Genomic DNA, 24,726 nt, shown 5'->3' on the forward strand with positions numbered 1-24,726 from the left:
CAGGCAAATGCCACTCGCGTTGCTTTGATAGGATAAAAATCACGTTCATAAGGGAATGCTTAGAAAAATAAAATGTTCTCAAATAGGTAATCACTGATACATTTTTGCTGACCCCTGAAGAATGTGTTTCCTCTATCAGAGCCAAAAATGTCTGTTTGGAAAACAGAATGAGGTTCTCAGCACATCTTCTAGGGCAAAACCTGCTATGACTGCTCAGCTGGTAGCAGGTGGAGTTGCAGAGACAGTGGCTGCTTGGTGTGTCACTTGGAGGCACTTAGCCTCCCTGGAAAGTACAGTCACCTAGGTACTTCTGGAAGATCATGAGGAGAAACAGTTAAGCTTAAAGAGACAGTTGTGATGTGGATTGGTTTAATGGCATAGCAGAAAGAGGAAGGTACAAATGTTTTATGGCTTGAGTGAAGTGTTTCTTGTGACCTTATTCACAGGGAACAGAGCCTGTGGAACTTTGAGGTTCCTAACTTAGGTAAGAAACAGATTGTGAAAATAAGTGAAGAATTTAATGGTAAAATACAGTGTAAGTTAACTATAACTGGCACTCAAAGGCATAAAATAGATATAATACTTAATATATAAAAATGTAAACATAGGGTGAAATATAAAACAAAATATATTTGCTCTCAGATGCACTTGAAGGGCTTTGGAGGTTCTCTAGAAGGTGGTTGGGTGCAGAAGGAATTTTAGGTAACAGTGGGGTGTTTCTATTCTGTAAGTACCTGGATGTGGTTAGCACTAACACTAAGCTGCACCAACTGGAAAGCTTAACAGAGACTGGTTGTATGGAAGCATCAAGCTCATCCTATCAATGTGATTCGGCCTGCTCAAGAAAAGCCCTTTGATGGAAGGCACATGCTGTGGTATGCATCTTATATTAGCTTTGCATAGGAGGCAGAGGTCAAGCTTGGAGAAGCCCCTAAGAAAAGGTAAGGGGCTTCTTCACTCTGTGCTCTCTTTGCTGCTTTGAGAATCCAGACAGGAAGGGAGGTTGCTGAACCTCAGCCTGAGCAGGTCACTAATGCTGGAAATGATGCAGAGGTCCTGCAAGATACAACAGAACTTGTGCTGTGCTTTGGCCTGCAGCAAAATGGGATGAAATGCAGAGCAACAGCACAAAGTGTGTGCCTGCTGCTCTTAAGAGTTGCCTTATGTAATACTGATTGCAGGCATACACTTTCCCTAGAAGCTCCTAGCAGCTGTTACAAGGAATAAGGTAAAGGATTCTGTGAGCAGCGAAGAACCTACACTGATCTCTGCCTACAGTTCCCACATGAGGCAGGCAAGTTCCCCACTCAGGTCTAGACTGTAAGGTTCCTCAGCAAGTCATTCCAAGCTTCATTAAAAAAAAAAAAAAGTAGTGATATTCAACACCCAGTTGCTCAGAGGGAGTCAAAGCCCTCAATTAACAGAAAAGTCTGCTACTGAACTTTTAAGACTTCTATGTTATTCACTCACAGGAGCAGTCAAGAGCCTGTGTGAGCCTTTCCCCACCAGGAGTAATTACTGCAGACTTACAGCCCTTCTTGAACTGAAAAGTAAAAGCAACATCAAGAGAAAAAACTGACTGCAATACACCTGAACCTAAATATTGATTAGGAAACTTTTTGATGAGTTATCAGCCCTGTCCTATTACATAGCATGAGGATTTGAAACCATTTCCCACTTTTCAGTTGAGGACTCAAATCACTTGGGTGAAAGGGTAACAACAATTCATGTGATACTTGAAAGGATCATGTAGCTTGTGTTGCCTGTGGATGCCCACTCTGTGTTTGCACGCATACGCACCAATTCTCATCAGACTAACGAGAATGTCTTTTGAAAGCTTTGGAGCACAGCAAATCGCCAGCACTTCAGCAGCATCAGGGAAAGAACATGACTCCAAATCTTCTGTTGTGATTGGCTCAAACAGAACCAGATTAAGTTGTGCTCCATGAAGAGGGATTTATTCAGAGATCATTCAATTGCAATGAGAAGTTTGCAAGTGTAAGAGATAGAGGAGTCAACCACTGTGGTTGACGGGCATTACCATGTAGTAAGGATTTCCTTTCTAAGCAGGAGGTAAGGTCCTAATGCAATCCAACAACAGCCAACTACTTAGACCCAAAATTTACCTACTTTAAATAAGGCTTTCTGAATTTTAAAGCTTTTACTTTATTAAATGGATGGTAAGAAACAGGCTTTCAACCCCTTGCCTTTGAACGCTGTCAATTCTATTATGGTTGGTTTTTTTTTGGCACTCATCCACTTGTATTTTCCCTCTCCTGTTCATAGAAGACAATGCCTTCCCACTCTGAATTGCAACAAAAAAAACCCCATAGCCCATTAAGTTTCCACATCCAAACAAGAAAAGTAGGGCTTGCTGACATCCTCTTTCCAGCAAGACCTGTTTAGGAGGTCTCAGCCCAAGGAAAACCACATTGTTTAGAAAATACATTTCTAAAAATAATACATTTTTAGAAATTACACCTAGCATCCTCTTAAATGCTAGACAAAAGCATAGACTTGGAAAAAAAGATGTTGAGTTGAAAATTAATTTTTTTTCAACATGGTAGGAAAGGGATGTATTCATGTTAAACAAATGAAATATATTTTAAAGAGTGAAATGAGTGGAATAATACATGTAACAACCAATATAATGCAGGCATGTAGAAAAAGCAACACACAAATACAGTTCTGACACTCAGGAATTTAAACTGTTAAGATCCTTAAGAATGTGTTATGAACGAGATTAACTCCAGTAAACAAATGTGTTTAGTGGCAGTGCCTATCAGGCTTAGATGAAAAATGTGATTACATAGAATGTAGGCAGGCCGGCTGCCCTGGAGAAAAGGAGAGTGAGATGAGACTGCACAGCTGTCTGCAGCTTCCGCACAAGGGAAAAGATTAGGAGCAGGTACCAATCTCTACTCTCTGGTGACAAGCAACAGGACCCAAGGGAATGACAGGAAGTTGTGTCAAGCGAAGTTTAGGTTGGATGTTACACAAATACTCTTCACCCAGAGAGTGGTTGAGCACTGGAACAGGCTCCCCAGCACAGTGGTCACAGCACCAAGCCTGACAGTATTCAAGAAGTGTTTGGACAATGGTGTCAAGCACATAGTGTGACTCTTTGGGATGGTCCTGTGCAGGGCCAGGAATTGGACTTCAGTGGTCCTTGTGGGTCTCTTCCAACTCAGGACATATTCTAAGAACTGATGGATAATTCAAACTGGCAGGTGTTCCCAACAAAAGAGTTAAAACATAAAATTAACATGCTCCTCTTAACATCATTAGACCTACTCTTTGTTTACATGGGAAAAGCAGAAGGAGAATCAGGCTAGAGCTTTGAAATACAGGGAAGTAGAAAGAAAATGAAGAGGCAGCTTCTGAAAAATGTAGATAGGTCATTCTCTAAAAACATCAGAGTCAAATAAACATTATAAAGTACATCTCAACACATTTTCAGTTACATATTTTCAAGGTTCATGACTCATAAAATAAAGTAACTTGATAACTTATCCTATGTCTCGTAGGAATGTTTTAGAAGTTATTTCAAAGGACTGGTAATAGTTCTGCTTAGCAGAACCTCTGATTAGCACACACTCTTGAGAGCCGAATAATTTTAGATTGCCTTATGCACACTTACCTGAAGGGCATGGTAATCATCACTGTCAGGCAGTTAGACCTCTTTTATTCCTAATTGTGCTTAAGCCATTTTAGGGTTCTGTAGACTGACTCTATGGGTTATCTGAATTTCATTTGCATAGCTGAGAAAGACAAAGCTTTCCATGAAAATTCATAGTCCCTCTGGCCTAGTAGGAATTACTTTTCATGGTAAAAAGTCTAGGTACCTCTGGGAGATCTTGAAAATTAGGATTCTCGGAAAAAGTTTTGAGTTTTGTTAACTGACTTTGATTTCAGCATGTCCAGAGTATATCATTATTGTATTCACTTAGAGAAAAAAAAATGATGTCTTGAGTTTTAATATCAATCTGAAAAATTTCCAGAGTTATGTAGTTTCCATTCCTAGCAGAGTGGTCACACTTTGGACTCAGGACAGACAGATTTCTCTCGGTGAAGGAAATAGACTGTCTTTACTCATGCTCTCCCATTTCAAAAACTCCTGGTTTAAATCCTGTTCTCATGCATAAATTTTGTGTTTGACTTCAGTGGCATTATTGCTTCATCCAGGGCCTAATATGTGGAAATGCAAAAGGTCAAGGTGTTGTCAATCTGCATAACTCGATGCATTTATTCTCCAGCTAAATTGTGTTGCTGTAGCCTTCATGTGCTGGTTGTGTAACTTCCAGGGACTAAAACTGGAGATATTTTAGACACTGTCCCTTGTGCAGTTAAATTTTCTTCCTTATGTTGTCTTCTAGAGTCTGTGTTATGAATGCATATGGATGAAGCTTCTTTTTCTACACTTTCCAGAGCTCAGCCAGGCCTTAATCAGTTTGGAAACACTTCTTCCAGTGATAGAAGACCCTTCCTTGTTGCTCAAAAGAGTTGGATTTCTCACCAGCAGAAAGCACAAAGATCTATTATCATTGTAGAACTCCAGGCTGCAGAACTCAGGAGGTCATGAGACCCCACTGAAATAAGTGCATGTAGAGAATGGCCACTGTGTCTCAGTAATAGATGTTTTACTTCCTTTTGTTTCTAACATATGCTGAGAGAGCTGAGCTTGAAACATCATTTGAAACTCAGTAGCACTTCTTAGTCACATCTGGAATGCTTTTCAGCTGTTCAGCCATGCATGACCCACAATATTTAAATTACAGTGACCTGCAAGTCATGTATAGGTGTGACTGCAAAATGTAAGAATTAAACTGTAATGCTGTGCCTTGGAGGCACAGTGTAGTCATATTCCTCTCTAGATTGGTTTTCTGTTATACTTAAATTAACTGGGGGCTGCACCCAACAAATATCCCTAATGGTAGCAGATGAAATTATCCCTTTGCTACTGTCAAAGAAACATAATATTTTCCAAATACATCTTTTTCTCTCAAAAGAGTCAAGCATGTGTGAGAGGAGAAGGAGAAATACGCTTAGTTCTCTGCTCATTGAGCTGACCTAGCCATGTGGCTGACTCTCAGAAGATAGATGTCAGATGTGTTTATAAAGCTGCATTACAGACCAATATTCCCAAAATATTAGGGGCCATCCAAGACCTGAGGAGGCTGCTATGCATTCAGAGCAGCTGTATAATTCATTGGCCAAATCATCAATGTTGCATCCTCCCTGTCACTTCTGTGCTTATGGAAGAGCTGTACAGCCTAAACAATACCAGCTTTTAGCAGGACATGGTCATAACAGGGGAATGAAAAGGGAGAAGCCACACCTGTGCCGAGGCTGTCTTTGGAAAACAAATGCAAATGCCACAAGCTAGATGTCCCTTCTGGTTTTGGCTATGTGCTTGGCAAGTGTAGAGTTTGAATAGTTCTCAGTGAAAGAAGGCTCTGCTTCCTTTTCAGTCTAGCAACATCCTCTTGACCTAATACTTCAAGTAGTAAAATAAGGCCTGAATATGTTAGAAATTAATGGAGCTACATTTTTCCATATTACTACCTCTTCCAAAAATTTATAATGCTACCATCTGTGATCTTCTTTAGTAGTTGTTAAAAATCTATTACTCTGAAGCCAAAGTCAATAGGAAAACTTAACATGCCCAGGAGCTGAGCTATTACAAACATGGTATCTTGTCTGATGATCCTGTCATTCAGTTTTTAGGGAATTCAGAAGTGGCTAACAGCATGGGAGGAAGCCACTGGAGAAGGGCTGGCAGCTACAGGATTAATTTTTATTTGTATGTATGGAAATCAGCATGCTTGAGAGAGTATAATAAATTGTAGCATTGTGTAGGGACTGGCAGCTTTGTCCCCTTAGACATGGAATTTTGGAAGAAACTTCTAGCTGAAATTTGGTGACACTGACCTGAAAACAGCTGCCTTTTGTTGAAGTACTGCTGTTCTTGATTCACCCTGACATTGCAGCAGAAGCATAAATTTTGTAATCAACAGTACATGTAATATCCTAAATCTCATTGTATGTAGTTAATAATTGATTATAACAATCAATTATTAATTTATTGTAATTATAATTGATGTAATCAAACAATATTAATTACGATAAGGAGTCATCAATTATGTTTGAAGTCACACTGAAAAAAAAAAGCATTACTGGTGGTTTTGTGTTTTAAATTTCTGCCTGAAATTTTACTTTAAACACATATATTTAATAGAATATATATATATATAAAATATATAATATAGAAAATTTGTAAAATATTTATAGATTACTCCTCTCCAAAAATATTTTTGCTAAAGAATTTTTATTTTGTTGGTGTCTCCCTGTATAATTGCTGCTTCATATATATTTAGAAAAAAAAGAAAAAAATCAAAAGAAAAAGCACTTTTAGGGTTACTATGCCTTCAGCATGACTGAGCCTTCTGAAATAAATAGAAATTGTATCACTGATATATAATCTCTGTTTTAGATCTTACACATACTGAGACCTTTCTATTAAGATCTGGTAAAAGATAAGGATAATTTGAAGAGTTGCATGAAGATAGCTATTGTATTTCCAAAGCTAGACTGTAACTGGCAGTCACAAAACAATTAAGTTAAATTCTAAAACAAATGCCGGAAATAATTTTCCAAAATGGTAATTACAATAGCTTTCAAAGACATCTGGGATTTGAAATTCAACTTTAAGTTGAAATTAAATCAAATAGCATTAAGTCTAGGAGAAACAAGACCGTTACATCATGTATCTGTACACAATTTCCACAAAAATTAGACAATGGTGAGGCACAAGTAGTTTAGAGAAAAGACTAATTCGTTCTAGCTTTGGACCAGATTAAACTTGCATCCAGAAAAGGGACAAGAGATAAGGATAAGAGATAAGAGAAACCTATCTTCTTTCCATTCTCTCCTCCTGCCCATTGTGAATCTTGCAGCAAAGTACCACAGGATAGCAGCCAGAGCGGTTAAAAGCTGCAGTTACTGTTAGTAGTTGGCTAAAGGAACACCTTGTCTCCTCCAAGCCACTACAGCTATTTCTTGTCTCATCCATCTGTTTGCCTTGTCATTTAGACCATGAATTCCTTGGCACAAGGATCAACATTTATGATAAATTTAATAGAATCTTCCACAATGCACAGCCTTGTCATGGGAACTAAACAGAGTTATTAATTAGACCATCCTTCCCTGAAAGACTTGGCTGATATTTATTCATGCTGGGAAACCAGTGGCATTCATTTGTTATCTCTTTGAGGCAATCCTGTTCATTTACTTGATTGCTTACAAAGAATCCCAATTCCCAGAAAACAAGAGAAACATCAGGAGGCAGCTCCCATACTCAGGAGCCCATTGCTTGCTGTGGAAGGGTTGTAGAGCAACCTAAGGATCTCAGAAGTTCCTGGCCATCCAAGTCTAAAAATTATTTACAACATACAAAATATCCAAACAGTGTATCAGGCATTCCATAACCCTTTCTTTTGACAGCTGGGCTAGTCATACCATCTTTAGTCTGCATCTGGCAAATCATGCCTTGACTTTCTCTGAAAGCTACATCCATGCTGCTTCTCTCTTTTCTGCCTACAGGCAACACCGCCACAGGATCTGGGTATGAGTTCATGGTAAGAGAGAACACCCAGACAGCACAATTTAGCAAAGCAAAAGTCACATACCTGCAAGCTACAAAACAGGTTCAGACAGCTGAGTATGTGACATTCCATAGCTGAATTCATATAAAGTCCATGAATTTTAAGATGTTATTTTCCTGAAGATAAATAGGGACTTTTTGCTTAGTTAAGTGCTGATGAATATGAGAGTAAAATATAAAACTAGCAGTATACAGTTTTGGAGAATTTATAGAAGCTGAGGATTCCCAGCTTCTATCCACTCCAATAGGACTTCCCTACTAAGCCTTGACCTTCCACTGACCCATTTGCAAGACTGCTGCTGTTACACCAGACCTGTATTCCTGCATTACAGAGAGAGCAATGTGGTAGAGTTGTAGGTCTAGGGCAGGGGCTGAGGCATGTACTGGTACTGGAGACCTCAAGGTTGTGAACAACTGACCCAATGGTCCGATAAAGAAATGCAGAACTGCAGCTCACAAAACTGAAGGGTAACAAAGATCAAAACCAAGAATCCAACATATGAGAACCATGCCACATATAGTAAATTGGAATGTAATGTGAAAAGACAGAAATGAACCAAAGTAGTTTCTAAAGTGATAAGAATCCCCATCAACATTATACTGCTCCTGAGAAAGGATTTGGGATGTGCTACACTACAGCTCATTTTATACTAAATAACTGCTTGTTATTCCTAGATATAAATACAAAAATCTTACAGAGTTGTACCATAGAAAGATACAAAAGTAAAACAAACTAGCCCAAATCCAATTTCTAAGGTTTAAGGACAAAGCATGTTTGATGAGCCTCAGTCCGAGTCCTTGCAAACTCAGTACAAAACCTGTAGCTTGTTAGTAGAAATGCTGATACTGTATTTAGTGGGCTGCAGCTCTACAGGTTCCTTGTTTCATACATTCAAATTTATGGAAAACTCATCTTATGCAAGTTTTAACAGAAGCATTTCCATGTACAATTGGGGTACAATTGCCCCAGCAATTTCGGACCCAGAGGTTAAGCAATAACCAAATTCTGAGTTTTGGGTAGGACCAGCATGGCTTCCATGCATAGGCTGTATCATATGACCTGTAGCAAATTGTGCTTGCACTGTGCATCTGGACAATCTTAATCCTCACAAGTAAACCAGAAGCACCCCAAAATGACCCCTAGAGCTATCATGAGCATGTCCCACAGAAGAGAGATGAACAGCCTTGTTGCAGCATTTTTGAGAGAAAGAGGACATGAGTTATGAAATTTGAGCTACTCCAGTCTAGGCCTCAGATTGAGGCCTGGTGAGGCCTTCAAGCCTCTGACACAGTTAGAAATTCAGAGCTTGTGGCGCAGATAGAAAATGTCTTAAGGTGTGAGGGGGACCACTAGGTTGTTTAGGTGTGAATTAGTATAGGTTTTATAATGTAAGGTGTAGGCCGTTTTAAGGAAAAGGTAAACAATGTTAGCCTACCAATCAGAGTGTCTTTGTTTTTGTAAACTATGTGTAAGCTTATATAAACTACCACCTTATCTTGAATAAACGGAGAACGCTTGATTAACCACATTGGTTTGAACCTGCGTTTGTCTTGTCCAGCTTTCCGTTTTTCTGAGATTCCCTGGCTTTACAGCCTGGAGAACTGTTATCTCCCACCTCTGAACTTCTCTCCCAGCCATCTCTTAGTTCATTCTATCATTGTGATAGCTCTCCTGTGGCTCTTGGCCAGAAGAAAGGTTTGTTACATGCCCCATCAGTTCAGAGAAGTTGTCGTGAATACTGCTTTGGTTTGTCCTGAACTTTGTAACACAGGAAGTTTTTTCCTTACAATATCTCTGGGTATTTGCATCCTTCTTGAACTCTTGGGAACAGAGAACATCTTTTCTGATGCTTGGACTATTCCTCACTCAATACAGTAAAAGCTTTTAAAATATTATTAATGTTAATTATTTTTAATAGCAAAGTTCTGTGGTTTAATGAAGGCTTTTAACTTACAGTTTAAGAAAATAGCAAGGAGGGAAAAGACAAAAAGAAAAATCTCTTTTTAAAAAATAAAGAGACCAGAAATCAAACTTTTTCATTAGCTATGCTGATTACCCTTCTGACTTTAAGGCTCTAAGCCAGACAGGGTTTGACCATTCGGGTTAAACTTTAAATTTACAGGTCTAAATTAAAAGCTAAACAGGGATCTTTCTCCATTATCCATCCAAGGAAGTCAGAGTATAAAGACTTACTAGTCAGGATTAGTCAAGAATTAACGCTAGGGGTTTTATTATTCTAATTAGGCACAAGAAAATTCCTATTCCATTTTGTAATTAAAACAATACACATTCTACTACCTAATTATATTTGACATTTTCAAGGTGTTGGGCGCTGAAGTCTATAATTACAGAAATGCTGCTGCCTTAAGCAGAACACTCCATAAATATTCATATATTAAATAGTCAGTTATACTATTTAGAAGACTTTAGAAACATTTGCCTTTTCCTTTTTATAAATGTTAGACTTTTAGAAGACACATTTTTCATTTCTATTTTTGAGAAGATGGGAAGAAAAATGTCCTCTGGGATCTGACACACTCTATATAGCAAATTGACTAGAGATTTAATCATTAGTATTGTAAGCAGCTATGTCAGAGGTTCATAATCCTTTAGAATTATATATTTTCTTTAGCAGAACAGATAATTACAGTCAGGAATAACATGGAAGTCCTGTACTGAAGTCATAAGACAGTAAAATGCAATTCCTTAAATTCCTTGGTTTTTAAATTAATAATAGACTCACAGCTTACATAGAGTAGTTTGAAGAAAAAGTTATTCAGTACTTTTTATTTTAGTGTTCCACAATAAAATATCACTTCAAATATTGCCTATTTTTGATAGTTGAATACTACATTTAAAGCAGTTGCCTGCCTAAAAACACTATGATCCAAGTAGAGTTTGCCTTGTGGTTAATGCATGAGCTATTGTTCAAGGAGAGACTTTCCCTTCCTGATACTGGAGAAATAGAAAAAACTGAAGATTAAACTCTGAATTCAAAGTGTTCCATGAGTGGGCCTGCTCTCTGTTTCCGTTCTGGGAAATTAACCTTTGGGGACATCTTGATAAAAGGGCATAATTGCTCAAAAGAAGGGACAATAGGCATCTGCTTGTTTTGTCCATTTAGCCCACTGGAATAAGTTTGCGTCCTGTTGTAAGGTGCTTTGCCCAATGGGACATGGACCCTGACTAAGTCATTAAATATGACTTTCAAGTAGTTATTAATAAATGACGTTGAAAATCAACGTCAAGAGTTAAATGTAGTGCAGAAGGGAAGTTGAGAGCTCCAATACCGTGCAGAATTTCAATGTCCTAGCAAGAGCAACACAGAATTAGTGCAAGCTACCTGTACACCAGGACAGGGTACACTGTGGCAGCCTTTGGGTCCAGAGGCCCCTCATCCCAATCAGCAGGGTCTCTGTACAGGCAGGTCTTGACAGAAGGGCACCCAGCCCACAATAATCTAAATTATTCCCAGAGTATGAAGAGTTCAAGGAAGTCCTAATTCATCCTGCACATCTACGTAATGACTGGAAGCAGTCTAGCCCATGTTGGTGAATCATGCATGCTTGCATTATGGTCAGTCAGGCTGCATTCAGCACAAAGTGACAATCATATATATTATATATATATATATATGTATGTATGTATTTTATAATGCATCCTGCTAAAGAACTGGATTTCTTCCTGTAATGGGCAAGAAGCAGAACTTAATTTAGTGACATTGTATGTAATTATTCCATATATACATATTTCTGCCAGATTATATAATAGTTATATATTATGTATTCACATATGTATTACATATTGTATATGTTATATGCTGTACATAATATGTATGCATGGTATAGTATGTGAGTGCGAATATGGAAGTGTTTGGGTTATACATATATACATATGGACACTATTTACTGAAGCAAACTTCCTAGATGCCTGGTCTTATTTCTGTAATGCTCAAAGCACTTAAAAATGCAAATCCACATTTCTTCCAGTTCTACACAATCACAGCCTCTATACTATGTGACATTACAATGCAATCAAGGTGAACACAGATATAACCAGACAAGCAACATTCTTCCATTTACCACGGTCTTCAGATTTTGCTTGGAAACTTTGAAGACAAAACTCACCCTTTTCAAATCAGCACATCAAATATAAACTGTTCTTTTAAAAAGATGTTTAGATTAAATTTAGCTGGAACCCTCCTTCTTTAATCACCCAGAATTACATTTTATGCACAAAAAGCCTGAATTTTATTTTAAGCTCACTGCTTTAAAAACTGAAAATTGCCTGTTCATGCAAGAAACCATTGTCCCTCTGCCATGTAGAGCAGATTTTATTCATCATTTTCCCCAAATGCATATAGATCCAATTTTACCTCTGCTTTTATATTGCATTGTAGAATGGGATGACTGACAATGATTTTAAACAATCAGTTGTTTTTGTAAATGTGAACTGAGCATTGCAAAAATAATACAATTTAAGTATGCTCAAAATTTTTTTAGGACAATTGCTGTTTTTCCTAATCTCAGGTACTGTTAACCATAGGTACCTTCAGTGCAGTACAGACACCAGAAAGACTCCTTGCATCTCAGTGGCAGAGCAGGAAGTTGTTCTAACATTGTCTTGTTTGTGAAGGACTCTGGAAAACAATAAACAAAAAGTGTTTCTGAGTGTTTACTAAGGAGGATGCAGAGAATAATCGCATCCTGCTGGTCATCTCTGAATGCCCCAACACCCATCTGCCAGGGCAGCAAGGCCGCTCTCTTTAGCCGTTTGCTATATCTTCTCTTAAATTACTTCCTTTCACAGAGACTTAGTGGTTGATTCTGTGCTTTAAGGAGCTCATGGTGAAGAGAGGTGAGTTTGGGCTCCCAGAAAGGTCAGCTCTGTGGAAGTAATTGCAAAAGGTTAACTAAATAGCTAGAGGATAAAGGAATTGTGAACCATAGTCATCAAAGTTCTAAACAGACTGAGTCTTGCCAAAGTTAATTGCTTTTTTGGTAGAATTGTGAAATGGATGTGCATTATCACATATTTATTTACATTCTAGGGAAGGACTGGATACTGGTTTTCATTAACTGTTACTTTGAAACTTATTGCAAAATGGCTTTGATATAAAGACTTTCATACATGACAGAGAGTGGCTAAAGGACCAGAAAGGGTGATTGATGAACAGCAAAGTGCTAAGGCCCCACATGGGAGACTGGAGTCTTGATACTTCCCTTAAAAAAAAAAAAAACCAAACAAAAAACTAAATCTAAGTTTTTCTATTAATGATTCATAGATGAAAAGGCTAAATTATATGTGCTAAAGATTGAACTGGGTGTTTTGACTAGCTTGGTAGACAGCAGGGTTATTGATATAAACTGAAAAGTATCATATCTCCAGAGAATTAATTATTTAGAGATAGTAAAAGAGGCATGACATGGAGCAGTGAGATATAAACAACAAACATCAAAGAGATTTAACAGACTATATTGTCTTTGCAAAAGCATTGCAATTCCATTTCCAAACAGTAATTTGTTGCTTTCTTCTCTTCCAGTTGCCCATATTGGCATCTTCTGTTGTTAGCCTCTATTTTCTTGAACTTACTGATGTCTTCAAGCCAGTTCACTCTGGATTTAATTGCTATGACAAGAGTCTGAGTATGCCATACATTGAACCTACACAAGAATCTGTTCCCTTCTTGATGTTGCTTAGTCTGGTTTTTGCTGGACCATCAATTACGGTAAGTTTGAAGTACGAATGTCTTTTAATAAAGATTTTGAACAGATTTCAGTTGGCATAAAGAAAATAGCTCCTTTGGTTTCAGTTAGGCTGTAGTGTCATGCAGGTTAGTTCCTTAAAATTTTAAATTCAAATTTCATTCTTCTGTAGGAATAGGAGATACATTCCTTATAACATTCCCTGTAGCACTTCATCTACTCTCACTGTCTTGATGGTGAGCTTTAATGTTAAGAAACAGCGTCTACAGTTGGTTGAGAATAGCTTGAATCATTCTGTTATGTTGTACAAATATTTGAACTTTTACAGACAGGGCATCTTCATACTCTCAGATACATAAAAAATCATCAAAAATGCAAGATTTTTTTTTTTTAATTCAAGCCTTTCACAGCCCTGAACTTGCCACTTTTGTAAGATCTAGCTTTATTCAGAGAGAAGGTCTATCAATCTTGTCAGTGAACTCAATTACATTTTCAAAAAAAGCACTGAAACACCTCTAAATTATAAGTTAGTCATTAAGAGCAGGAAAAAGTGGGCTGGTTTAATCATTCACCCGAAGGGAGGAGATGATTTCAACAGAACAGAAATATCCTCTCAGAATGAGCAGATGAGCAGCTGGGTCAGTATTTTACAGAAAAGAAAAGTAGAAATTGTCATATATATATATATATATATATATATATATATATATATATATATAAAGGAGAATTCATTTTTTCTGATTTTAGTAGTTCCAAAGTTCAGATAAGAGCCTTATTTTCATACCACTCCTGTCTGGCAAATGGAAAGAGAAATTCACCTTGAGTGAGTGATTCTATGCACCTAAAAAACATGATCAACCTTTTGAAAGGATCTCTTCTTCCCTCTGACAGCAATGACTATGCATCTCAGTTAGGCACTTCTCGAAGGCCAGCTGCAAATATAACTCTGTTTCTAGCTCCTCTTAATGTCCTTCACTTCACTCAGTTAATTCTTTTTATTATACTATCCAATTTACAGTTACAAAATCTATACAATATTATGCCTGTATAAAAATTATCAAGTGCTGTTCTCTCTTTGCTTTCCAAAATGCTTTTTTTAATTTGTCTTTTTTTTTTTTTTAACTGAACAGTTCTCACTGCATGTGATTTCCGTTGCTTTAGAAACCATTTTTGAAAGATTTTGCACAACCAGCAGGCTAAAAATTATACATTTAGGAACTGGGAGCTAAGACTCTAAGTGATCCTGGTGAAAATGATTGTTGCAAACACAAAATACTATGATAAAAGCAAAATGTTAGTATTGGGGTTTGGCTGTCTTTCTTAAATGTTTCTGCTGAGAACAAACTGGACTTTTCCGAAACACCTATAGAAGAAATGTGTCTAGGCTTACTTTGGGCCACAGTAGGTGGGAAAACCTGGCTTTTACTTGAGACTGATTATGTTAAGCCTAGATAATATCAAACACCTTAAATCAGGATAAAAAATGCCTTTTTCATTATATAGTATTTATTAAGGGCTTTGATTATAACTCAATTCTTTCATCATTGCATGCAATTTTGCAATAGAAAATGTTATTCTTGTTTGAATCATTCTACCAGCAGTACAGAAAATTAATCAGAAGCATGTCATGTGAGGAACTCAAACCCATACTTGAGCATGCCTATAAAAAAGAAAGTTTGATAAAGAAAGTAATTCCGAAAGCTTCAAAGTACAACTAGCTAAAAGCTGCAAGCTTTAGGAAGGTGTAGTTAATTTGTATTGGTGTGAGCATAAATGTGATGCCTGTCTTAGAGGCTGGGCAGTGACAGTGCAAAATACACAACCTCCCTTCAGTTGCTTCAAAGGCATTGACTCCTTATTATTCAATACCACTTTGGAATTAAGGAACTAGGGTACATTTTTGTCCAATCCTTCAATTTTTCTTTGGAAAAATAGACCAGTAAAGCTCAGTCTAAAAAGATTACAGTTGTGCCATTGCCATATTTTAGAGTTTAGCATTTTGTAAGTTAGTTGTCATAAACCTTTCAATTGATTACATACTTTATAAACCCTGTAAAAGATAGAAAAGAAAGCATGAGCTGTGTGAGGAATTGAGGATCTCCAGTAATGTTGCATATCCTGGCCTCTGTCCACACTTCAGGGACTTGCTGCAATATGAGGCAGGAGGTCATCAATACCCAATAAAATACAGGTGTGATTAAGCCACATTTTAAATATTACCAAAGAGTGTATATATAAGAAAAAAAAAAGCATGTGTGGGGAACAAGACAAGCAAATTCCAGTGTCAATCCCTCTTTAAAACCTTATATAAATGTTAGAATAGGATTTTTTTCTGTTATTTTTACTTTCTCCAAGACTGAAGAACATATATAGATCTATTCACTTTACAGTATTTTTTTTATACAAAAAACTCCCTAAAATTTTATGACTTATTTTCCCAAGCCATTATTACACAAGGAACTGTTTGGCTTTGGGGCTTTGAATTTTGGTTTTTCTCTTTGGGCTTCTTTTCTCATTATTATTAAGTAGCAAATGCATTTAAACAGGTCTGTTCTGTAGCCCTGAAGGGTTACAGAAAATAACTACTTGTATTATTGACATATGTCTCATAGCTTGTGGCATAGATGAAATTTTGTGTACGTATTCCAAAAGTACAGGAGACTTCAATGTGGAAGACCTGGACTTGAAGAATTTATCAAGATAGATATTTTATGTCAGGAACATAGATATACACCTGAATTGCAGCATAATTTCAGTTTGCTTCAAAGAACTCTGAACCTGATCCTCTGATAGAGTTTTCTCTCTAGTTACTCATTCAGAAATGTTAGGACCAGTTATTTAATTGTATCAGTGAAAGTTCAAACTCTAATAAGCCACTGACTAAAAACCTGCTTAGAGGTTACTATGTCCTTTCCAACAGAGATCACTAGGACATCAGGACACATTGATTTGGGATATCAACTCTCAAGGAGAGAAATTCACTGCTGGCAGTTTCAGTCCTACTGCCTGGTCTACTCTGGGAGTTTTTTCTGTGGAAATGCCAGCCTCTGAATTTTCCTTGACATAGGCCTTGTTGTTTTTTGCTCTATCACACCTGCTAATCCATCTGTCTGGTGTTTTCCCTGTACTAGACATTCCCAAGAACTTGGCTAAAAACTATTAGAGTGTTTCTGAGTTTTAAGTTTGGAATACTACTTGTTTCTCTGGGAAGTTTCAGCAATAAATTGATCAAATATAGACAGATAACAGTGGCCATAGTTCTCAGCTAATTAGAATTAGGGATAAAAACCCTTATCATTGGCTTTTCTGTGTTGTAAAAAAACCTTCACTACTTCGATCTTCCTTGTCAAGAAATTTTAACTTATTAAAACTTTAGCTAATAAAGAGTTAGACTAAGCTTTTCCACTTTACCTGCCTTTTCCTAGGGTGGAGATGTTAGTATAGACAAATACTACCAGTATTACAGCAGGTTCAGCATAATTCAGATGCATTGGCATCCCATTGAATTATAAGCTTTGGGCATTGTATGGATTAGTATTCAATGCAGCTGTGGATAGGCAAAGTGACTCTGCTTTTGCTGGTGAGAACTGCCTCATTAATTGCAATATTTCAATCCAACCCTTACTCTGAACTCTGTAAAAATCCTGTACAGAATTTAAAATAGTCACACTACTGAACAAGGAAAACAATAAAATCTGAGACTGCAAATGTATAAATGTTGGATTTTCCAGCAAGTGACACCATTTTTTATTTATATTCTTCCTTTTATAAACTCTTGTCCAGGGTTTTGGTCATAATCTGTTTTGCTTGGTGTGTTGTGAGGGACCATAAGGACAGAACTTTTTCTGCTCCTCTGGATCAGGTTAAAACCCAAGCCAAATTAAACAAATACAGAAGAACAGGCTGTCACATAATTAGAAGCTGCTCGAGATTGCTAGGCCTGTGGCCAAGACTGAATGCTAAAACCACTTTAGGAGCACCAAGATATTGCAGTGGCTCTGGATTATTTTAGAGGTGATATTTTATAATTACTGCTTTCTTATTGTAGAAGCATCAAGTTTCAGCTGTAGATCAAGGCCTGGATATCACTGAGCACTATATACTGTATGCCATTTGCATTTAATTTCAGGGCCATCTTCTTGCCTGCCCTCATTCAGGCTAAGTTGCATTACTTAATGTTTACATATTAATACAAATCTTTTAAAGTTGAGTGCATGTCAGCGGATGACATTGGTTGTGTTACAGTTATAATACAGCCCTTTAAATTCAATCCGGATTTTCTGAGTAAGTGCTACATTCAATTTAATGTCTCCTTTGTCGTTGCAGATAATGATAGGAGAAGGAATTCTCTACTGTTGCCTGTCCAAAAGAAGAAATGGGATTGGAACAGAAGCCAATATTAATGCAGGAGGATGCAACTTCAATTCTTTTCTTAGAAGAGCTGTCAGATTTGTTGGTGAGTTTCAATTGTTACTCACAAAAAAAGAACTTTCCACACACATTCAGTTTTCACCATGCAGGTTTGCTTTTCTGAAACAGCCTTTCAGAACAGTGCAGAACTGTCACTAGCATAGATCTTCTGCTAGAAAACATGAGAAGAAACTGCAACAGAGCAGCCCCATACTCAGTAATGCAGCATTTACACTCTCCATCTTCCCTTTCCTCTCCTGTACCATTGTCAGTATTTCTAAAAGAGTAATTTTTTTTCCTTCCCTGCCCACCTCGAGCTGGCTGCTTTTTAATTATTTTGGTGTATAGCTTCCCCTGCCTGTCTTCAGTGCATCATAAGGATTCAGCCCACCTGTCACAGTATTCAGCATGACAGGGAAAACTTGTCAGAAACTCTCAGTAGGTTTGACATTCTTTTTCTGGAATGTGTTTATCTACCTCTCAAAAAGGGCTAGAATCTGGCAACTTAAATGATAGAGGAACATGTCAAATTCTTTCATTTTACTTTTAATTGTCATTTATGAAAAGTTCTACTTTGAAAGGCAACTGGACTTTGATCCCTTTCTTACAGTTAATTTCCTCTCCCAATGAGTGGCTAAAGAAAAGGTTTGCTCTGTTTCAGAAGTTTCATTAGAGAAGGCAGCCTAGGCAAAGACAACCAGCAGGACAGCAGACTGAAAACCTGCTACAACAGCTGTTACCTGGGTTTTGGTAGTCTGGCAAACAGGGAGGTAGTGACAAGTGAGGTTAAGCAATCTGTGACCAGTAAAGCTTCATAAAAGCAGCAGTGAGGAAGAAAGCAAAGGCTTTGTGAATTACACCATGAGCAAGGAGCACTGTAAACATACCCCACATCCACTTCTCCTGTTTGGTATCACCAAGGAAACAAAGACACACGAATTTCATCCCAAATTCCCACTCACAATTTTAAGTTTTTTAATATTTTAATGGCTTTAACATTCTGTCAGTTATAGTATGAAAAATAAATTTATCTCTATGAATAAAAGCGGGAATGATAGGTAAGTCTTTAGGAGAATTGCAGTTGAAAATGTTCAGTAAAGGAATTGCATTACTTCAATTGCCTTGTGAATTTGGCATTATTAATCAGTCTGAAGCATTGATCCCTTATGAAATATTTGGATTAGTGACAAGGACACAATACTTAAGAAACATCAGAGGTGTGAAGGTAGCCAAAGTCATCACCAGCTGGTGATTCTGTGGTAGCAGAAAGAGAACAGGTCTTCAGAGCAATGATCTAATGGGCAGTTGTGCATCCTCCTAAAAACCTGTCTGCCTGTGGGAAACTCCAAGGACTGGGTGAGTACATATGCTCTCCTCAAATAGTTGGCTACTCTTTAGTCAATTCAGAAAAATTCTTTCCAAACTGAAGCATCTCCAGTGTAGGTCTCTTTGATGAAAAGATATTAGAGGACATCAAGACATTAAAACAAAATTTTAAGTATCAACAGGAAGAAAACAAGTGTAAACTATCCTAATTTTTATATTAAAGAATTCAGCTTTGCAATAAGCTTTTATTCTGCTTTTAAATTCTCTTATTCTGCATTTAAATTCTCCTAAGTCCAATAACCAAAGCCATCAGAGCTCTGTTGAATGTCGTTTGCTCAATTAATCAACCTAATTAATGCATATAATATAATTAACAAGCTCTCTTGGTTTCTTTCCTAGGTGTTCATGTATTTGGTCTTTGTGCAACTGCTCTTGTTACTGATATTATACAGCTATCAACAGGATATCAGGCCCCATACTTCCTGACTGTTTGCAAGCCTAACTATACATCCTTAAACGTATCTTGTTCAGAGAATTCATATGTTGTGGAAGATATTTGCTCAGGAGCTGATCTCAATATTATCAACGCTGGAAGGTTGGTTCTGTTCTTCATTGTGTACATTTTTAAGTATTGATTTTATTTTTTATTTTCTGTCCCAGTTTCAAGATTTTTTTCCCTAGTCAAAGTCTGAATGAGTTAAAGGTGAATGCATAAATGTCTTTTTAGTGATGAGCAATTTTCTCCATAAAGGTATTAGTCTAGCAATGGTCTTTGGAAGACCTTGTCAGGTTCCAAAGTGCAGTCATTAGCAGCAGTTCTGCCCCTCCAAGGAGGCAATTTCCTATACAATTGTCACTATGTATAGCTTCTACTGCTTTTGGAAGTGGTATGTGGGTAAGTTACCTGTAACAGGCAGGGGAAAAAGTCTCCCAAGTGTTTGGTTTGAGACCTCTGTATAACGTACATTACAGCTCAGGTGTTTGGGACTTGTTGGACAAGTTTGTTTTCTGTATCTCTAATTAATTTTTTTATATAAACAGCATTGGAAAAACATCTTTTTAGAGGAAATACCACGATAGTACAAAGCTGTGTTTTCCCAAACCTGTCTTTTCTTGCATGGTATTTCTAACTGGTTTTATATCTCTTTCCCCATAACCATTTGCTGTTAAGGGGATATTGCCAGTGAAGTCTGATGCTTGCAAGCAGTGTCTTGCAACTGCATGGTGTCCCAGGGAAATCAGGACATGATTACAATAAGAGCAGGCAGAAAAATATTCACAATGACATCTCATTTGTTTCACTATCTGAAATATGATGTCTGCTGCTTTGAATTGACTGCCTGCAGCCATTCCAAAATCACCAACCACTCCTAAGTTAAATACCATCACTTCTAAAAAACCAATGAAATTAGTTGTAACATATTAAGACTAATCAATCAGGTTTTGGGTGTTTCTGTTTCCCTAGAAAAACAACTATATTGATATGTCAAAGAACATATATCGATATGTCAACAAAATATATATTGATATGTCAAAGTTATTCCCATCACAGATGATACATTTGGCTATCTATAATACTCTGGCACCACCCATAATTTCTCCTTAATTCAATTTTATTGCATATTTCCTTTATTGTGTTGTTATTTCCTTATTCCAATCTCAACTTTACCACAGTAAGCAGCACTTGCTGCTGGTTCTTCAGCAGCATTTGCTACTTCCTTCAGTCACCTATATAGAAACTACGGTATAACTCCTGCAGTACAAGAGGTTGAGTTCAATAATTTCAGTTTGGAAGGAATTTGTTCTGAGTTTGCTAATGGCCTTCATTTTTGATTTGTACTTCCCAGAAACTTTGGCTCCAGAAATTTGCCTCTGGACTCCTGTATGAAAAGCATAGAGAGGAGCACTAATTATCCAACTGATTACATCAAATCATTTTTCTGCAACATCCCCAAATGTCCAATGGTTCCTATTGTCCATCTTTTCCTCTATTATCTTCAAAGAGCCTATTCAGTCACTTTTGTTCAGCTCTCTAGTGAGGTCTCTGTCCTCTGTCATCTCTGATGTTCTGACTCAGTGTGACTCTCTCTCTCTCAGTAGGACTCTCATTGTTGTTCCCCCTCTACACATCCTCATGCACAAGCATTTAGCGATAGACTGTCATCAGAGTTCAGGATATGTTTTCTTTGAGACCTTTGTTCACTTTTTCAATACAGAGCCATACAAAAAGGCTACATATTTTTAGCTGGAGTTATCTTCATTTGAGACTAAAAGATAACAAATAGAGGAACAAAAGCAGTGACACCAGTAGAGAGTACTGAAAGTGCATTTAGTCTGTGTTTGCCCTGAAAGCTTGTGAATAGAAAAGAGAATAAAGAGAAAATTGACTGTGCCATTGTGACACACCTTATATACTATTAAAATGCCATCAAATTAAGGTTAAGTGGTAGAAAAGTCATAAACTCAAATATACACATTAGCTCCAAAGAGGCTCTAAACAGACTTCTATTTCATTAAAACCTGCAAAGGGTAAAAGAGCTGATTAGCAATTATAAACATTTACCTTTTTTTTTTTCATGTCTTTATTTGCCAGCCCTCAACCCTGAGCTTGTTCGGCAGGAATACTATTTTTGAAAGATTTGTTCAGGGAGGTTAAAAATAAAATAAGATGAAGCAGAATTTAGGTCTGTCTTTAGAAATGCGAAAGGAGCCAGGCAGATTTCATCTTGGCCAGAGTAATGAACCTGCTGGAGCCATAGGCTCAAATTCAGGTCAGCAGAGTGGCATTCAGACTGAACCACATGCACATTTTTAACTGCCAATTAATTATGTAGAGCAGACAAGGCAAAATGCATAGGAAAGAAATTTAGAAAGCAGACTCTGCTGCTTTGCAGAACAAATGTCTGTCTAAAGTTAAAGAATTGTCTCTGCTATTTTAAACTAGCTCACTCAGGTGTTGCTAGGAAATTTACTATGGGGAGCCCAGTTAGGGTGGCAAGACCCATCTGTGAAGCCAAATTATAGCTGAAATATTTATCCCAAGCTGAGCTTTCTTGGGTGAAAGTTGCTGTTGTGACTGCAAGGTAGACATACTCTTCTTCACCAAGACATGCAGCATGTTACATTACATATCTATACCATTGTAAATAGAGAAATCCTCACTGTATCTGACTCATTCCTAGAGCTCAGAGGTCATAGACTTTTTTTAGGGCTTCTGTGATCTAGATGTCCATTGCAGAACAGGAATTACTGAATTCAAACCCAGCTTTTTTTCTCTATCTACTATGTAAAAACCTCCTTTGCATTCACATCACTTTTCTTTAGTTGTTTTTAGAGAACTGAAATAGTTCAGCCCACATCATTCAAGTCTCCAGGTTTTCAATGGGAGCAGAAGGCCCTCAGCAATTTCAAGAGCAGACCTGATATTGCCTACTGTCTCAGAGTTTGGACATGTTTTCATTTATTCTCTCTGGCCAACAAAAAGGAGCCCAGCAATTCTTAAAATACCCTTCCTATGTTGTTGTGCTCCATTAGCTTCTGTCATGATGTAAAGTGATGAATTTTTTTTTTTTTAATAAACCTACAGACATAGCAAATAAATATGTAGTTTGCCTCTCTCTGAGAAAAATGTCACCCAATGACAAATGTTACCAAGAAATCACATATTGCTTAGGAAGTATAAGATGGCTGTACCACCCAGTGTTTTTTTCAGTAAGCACTAGCACTGTGCATTTGAACTGAGAAGTATAATTTGAGTGTCCTTCCTTGGCAGAAAGTCATTCCCTTCTCAACATGCCACCCTGGCAGCCTTTGCAGCAGTGTACATTTCGGTGAGTAACCAGCTCTGTTCAGCTGCATTTACATAAGACTAAAGTCAGAAAGTAATTTGCTGTATATTGTAAAATTATGTGTTGCCTGGATATTTTGGATGGATGGATGTTTTTATCCTACCAATTTGAAAGCAAAATAAAACTACTAATAAAGCTGCTTTTATTGTAGCTGTTAAAGAATAAGGAAAAGATTCAATTGCTTCATATCCTTTGTTAAGAAGCAAACAAAAGTGTTATGTTAAAGTATGTTTGATGCCTCATATAAAAGGCAGTATTTATCTATCTCAGAGAGTGATATTTTAACTCACCAGTCAAATTAACTGTTATGTATGCTTAGTTTTCTTTGTTGCTGTCTTCACTTGATTTGCTGCTTCTAAACATGAGGCATTAAGGGCCATACATTGGTGTGAGGTAGTTTGATTTCACCTCCAGAGATTTGCAGCATTGATGAAATGGCACGATCATTCCCAAAGGCCTTCAAGGCGTTACTGCAAAGCAAGCGAATAAAACCCATCAGTCACTAGCAGAGAACTGTGGGACATGCTGCAACAATCACAGATGATTTTTCACTTCTGAGCAGTAACATTTCTTCAGTATGGCCCACAATGTTTGTACTATAGACAACTTACTTGAAGTTTAAAAAGTAATTCTATCACTTGTGCAGTAAAAATCAGAGGAAACAACAGTAACAACCAGTTAATGACAATAGATAATAGTATTGTGCATGTACTGGGAGCTTGCCAAAATTTATTCTACCCAGAGAAAGGTCAGAATTTGGAAAAACACTGATGAACCACCTCCACTTAATTTTTGTAACCTCCTTGATACCATGGCCCTCAGTAGAGAAATGGCTCTCTAAAGCATCTGGAGGCAGCTTTTGTTGGAATAGGTTATTGCATTCATCTGGCATGACATCTGGCTTCTGTATTTCACAAGTAGTGGCTCCTTAGTCACATTTATAGAACATTTAGGTGCTGATTGGAAACAGTATTGAGGCATAAAATACTTATCCTAGTTGATGTCAATTAGCAACACTGCCTGTTTCTGGAAATCCATTCCTTGTGATTTCAGATCTTTCTACAGAAAGTGAGCAAATTTTAACAGGGATGTAAAGTAAAATTAAATTTATTACTTGTAATATTACTGTGTACTAGTAATCTGTATATAAAAGAAATACGGAAACACCGAACATAAGAAATTTAAATCCTCTTAGGTATATTTAAGTTTCTTCAACTGCTTCTTTATTTCTTTCTTTTTCAAGATGTACTTCAATTCTACATTAACAGATTCCTCAAAACTTCTTAAACCTCTCTTGGTCTTTGCCTTTATCATCTGTGGAATTATATGCGGTCTGACACGTATCACCCAGTATAAGAATCATCCAGTTGATGTTTACTGTGGCTTTCTCATAGGAGGAGGAATTGCTCTCTACTTGGTAAATATAATAGTCATGGTTAAGTTTTAAAAAATTAAACTTATAAGACTGGAATAAGAGTACTGGTTATTTTTATGAAAACTTTTCATCATGCTCACATATTATAACTATAAATAAAGTCAATATGAAAGATGATGAATTAGGGATAATGACTTTAAAAGCAAACAGGAAAAAGCAAACAAATATTTCAATGTAAAGTTCCATAACAGTGTATAAAGTGGAATATAATCATCTGGCATTGTATACAGAAATGGTTCTAACTTTATGTGCTTTATTAAATACTTAAAAATACTCATCTTTTCTAATCCACACTTAAAATTTGTTGCTTACCTGAGTTGATACTGACAGTGTCTGCT

The 24,726-nt window shown here is 37.1% G+C and overlaps 1 protein-coding gene and 1 long non-coding RNA gene across 2 annotated transcripts in view; one reads left to right on the plus strand and one right to left on the minus strand.

Moving 5' to 3' along the window:
• The window catches only part of PLPPR4 (phospholipid phosphatase related 4), a 32,080-nt gene that overhangs the window by 995 nt on the left and 6,359 nt on the right, over positions 1 to 24,726 (plus strand). Inside the window, exons 2-6 of the mRNA XM_002189325.7 lie at positions 13,207 to 13,392; positions 17,696 to 17,825; positions 19,505 to 19,700; positions 22,878 to 22,935; positions 24,197 to 24,370. Coding sequence (XP_002189361.5) covers positions 13,207 to 13,392; positions 17,696 to 17,825; positions 19,505 to 19,700; positions 22,878 to 22,935; positions 24,197 to 24,370 — 744 coding nt within the window. The remainder of the gene's footprint in view (positions 1 to 13,206; positions 13,393 to 17,695; positions 17,826 to 19,504; positions 19,701 to 22,877; positions 22,936 to 24,196; positions 24,371 to 24,726) is intronic.
• LOC140684623 (uncharacterized) lies at positions 174 to 24,202 on the minus strand. Its single transcript, XR_012057159.1, has 3 exons — positions 23,244 to 24,202; positions 9,258 to 12,303; positions 174 to 8,847 (listed from the first exon to the last, which is right to left on the minus strand). It is a non-coding gene; the product is annotated as an uncharacterized lncRNA (long non-coding RNA).

This window comes from Taeniopygia guttata, chromosome 8 (assembly GCF_048771995.1).
Source record: "Taeniopygia guttata chromosome 8, bTaeGut7.mat, whole genome shotgun sequence".
Lineage (NCBI taxonomy): Eukaryota > Metazoa > Chordata > Aves > Passeriformes > Estrildidae > Taeniopygia > Taeniopygia guttata.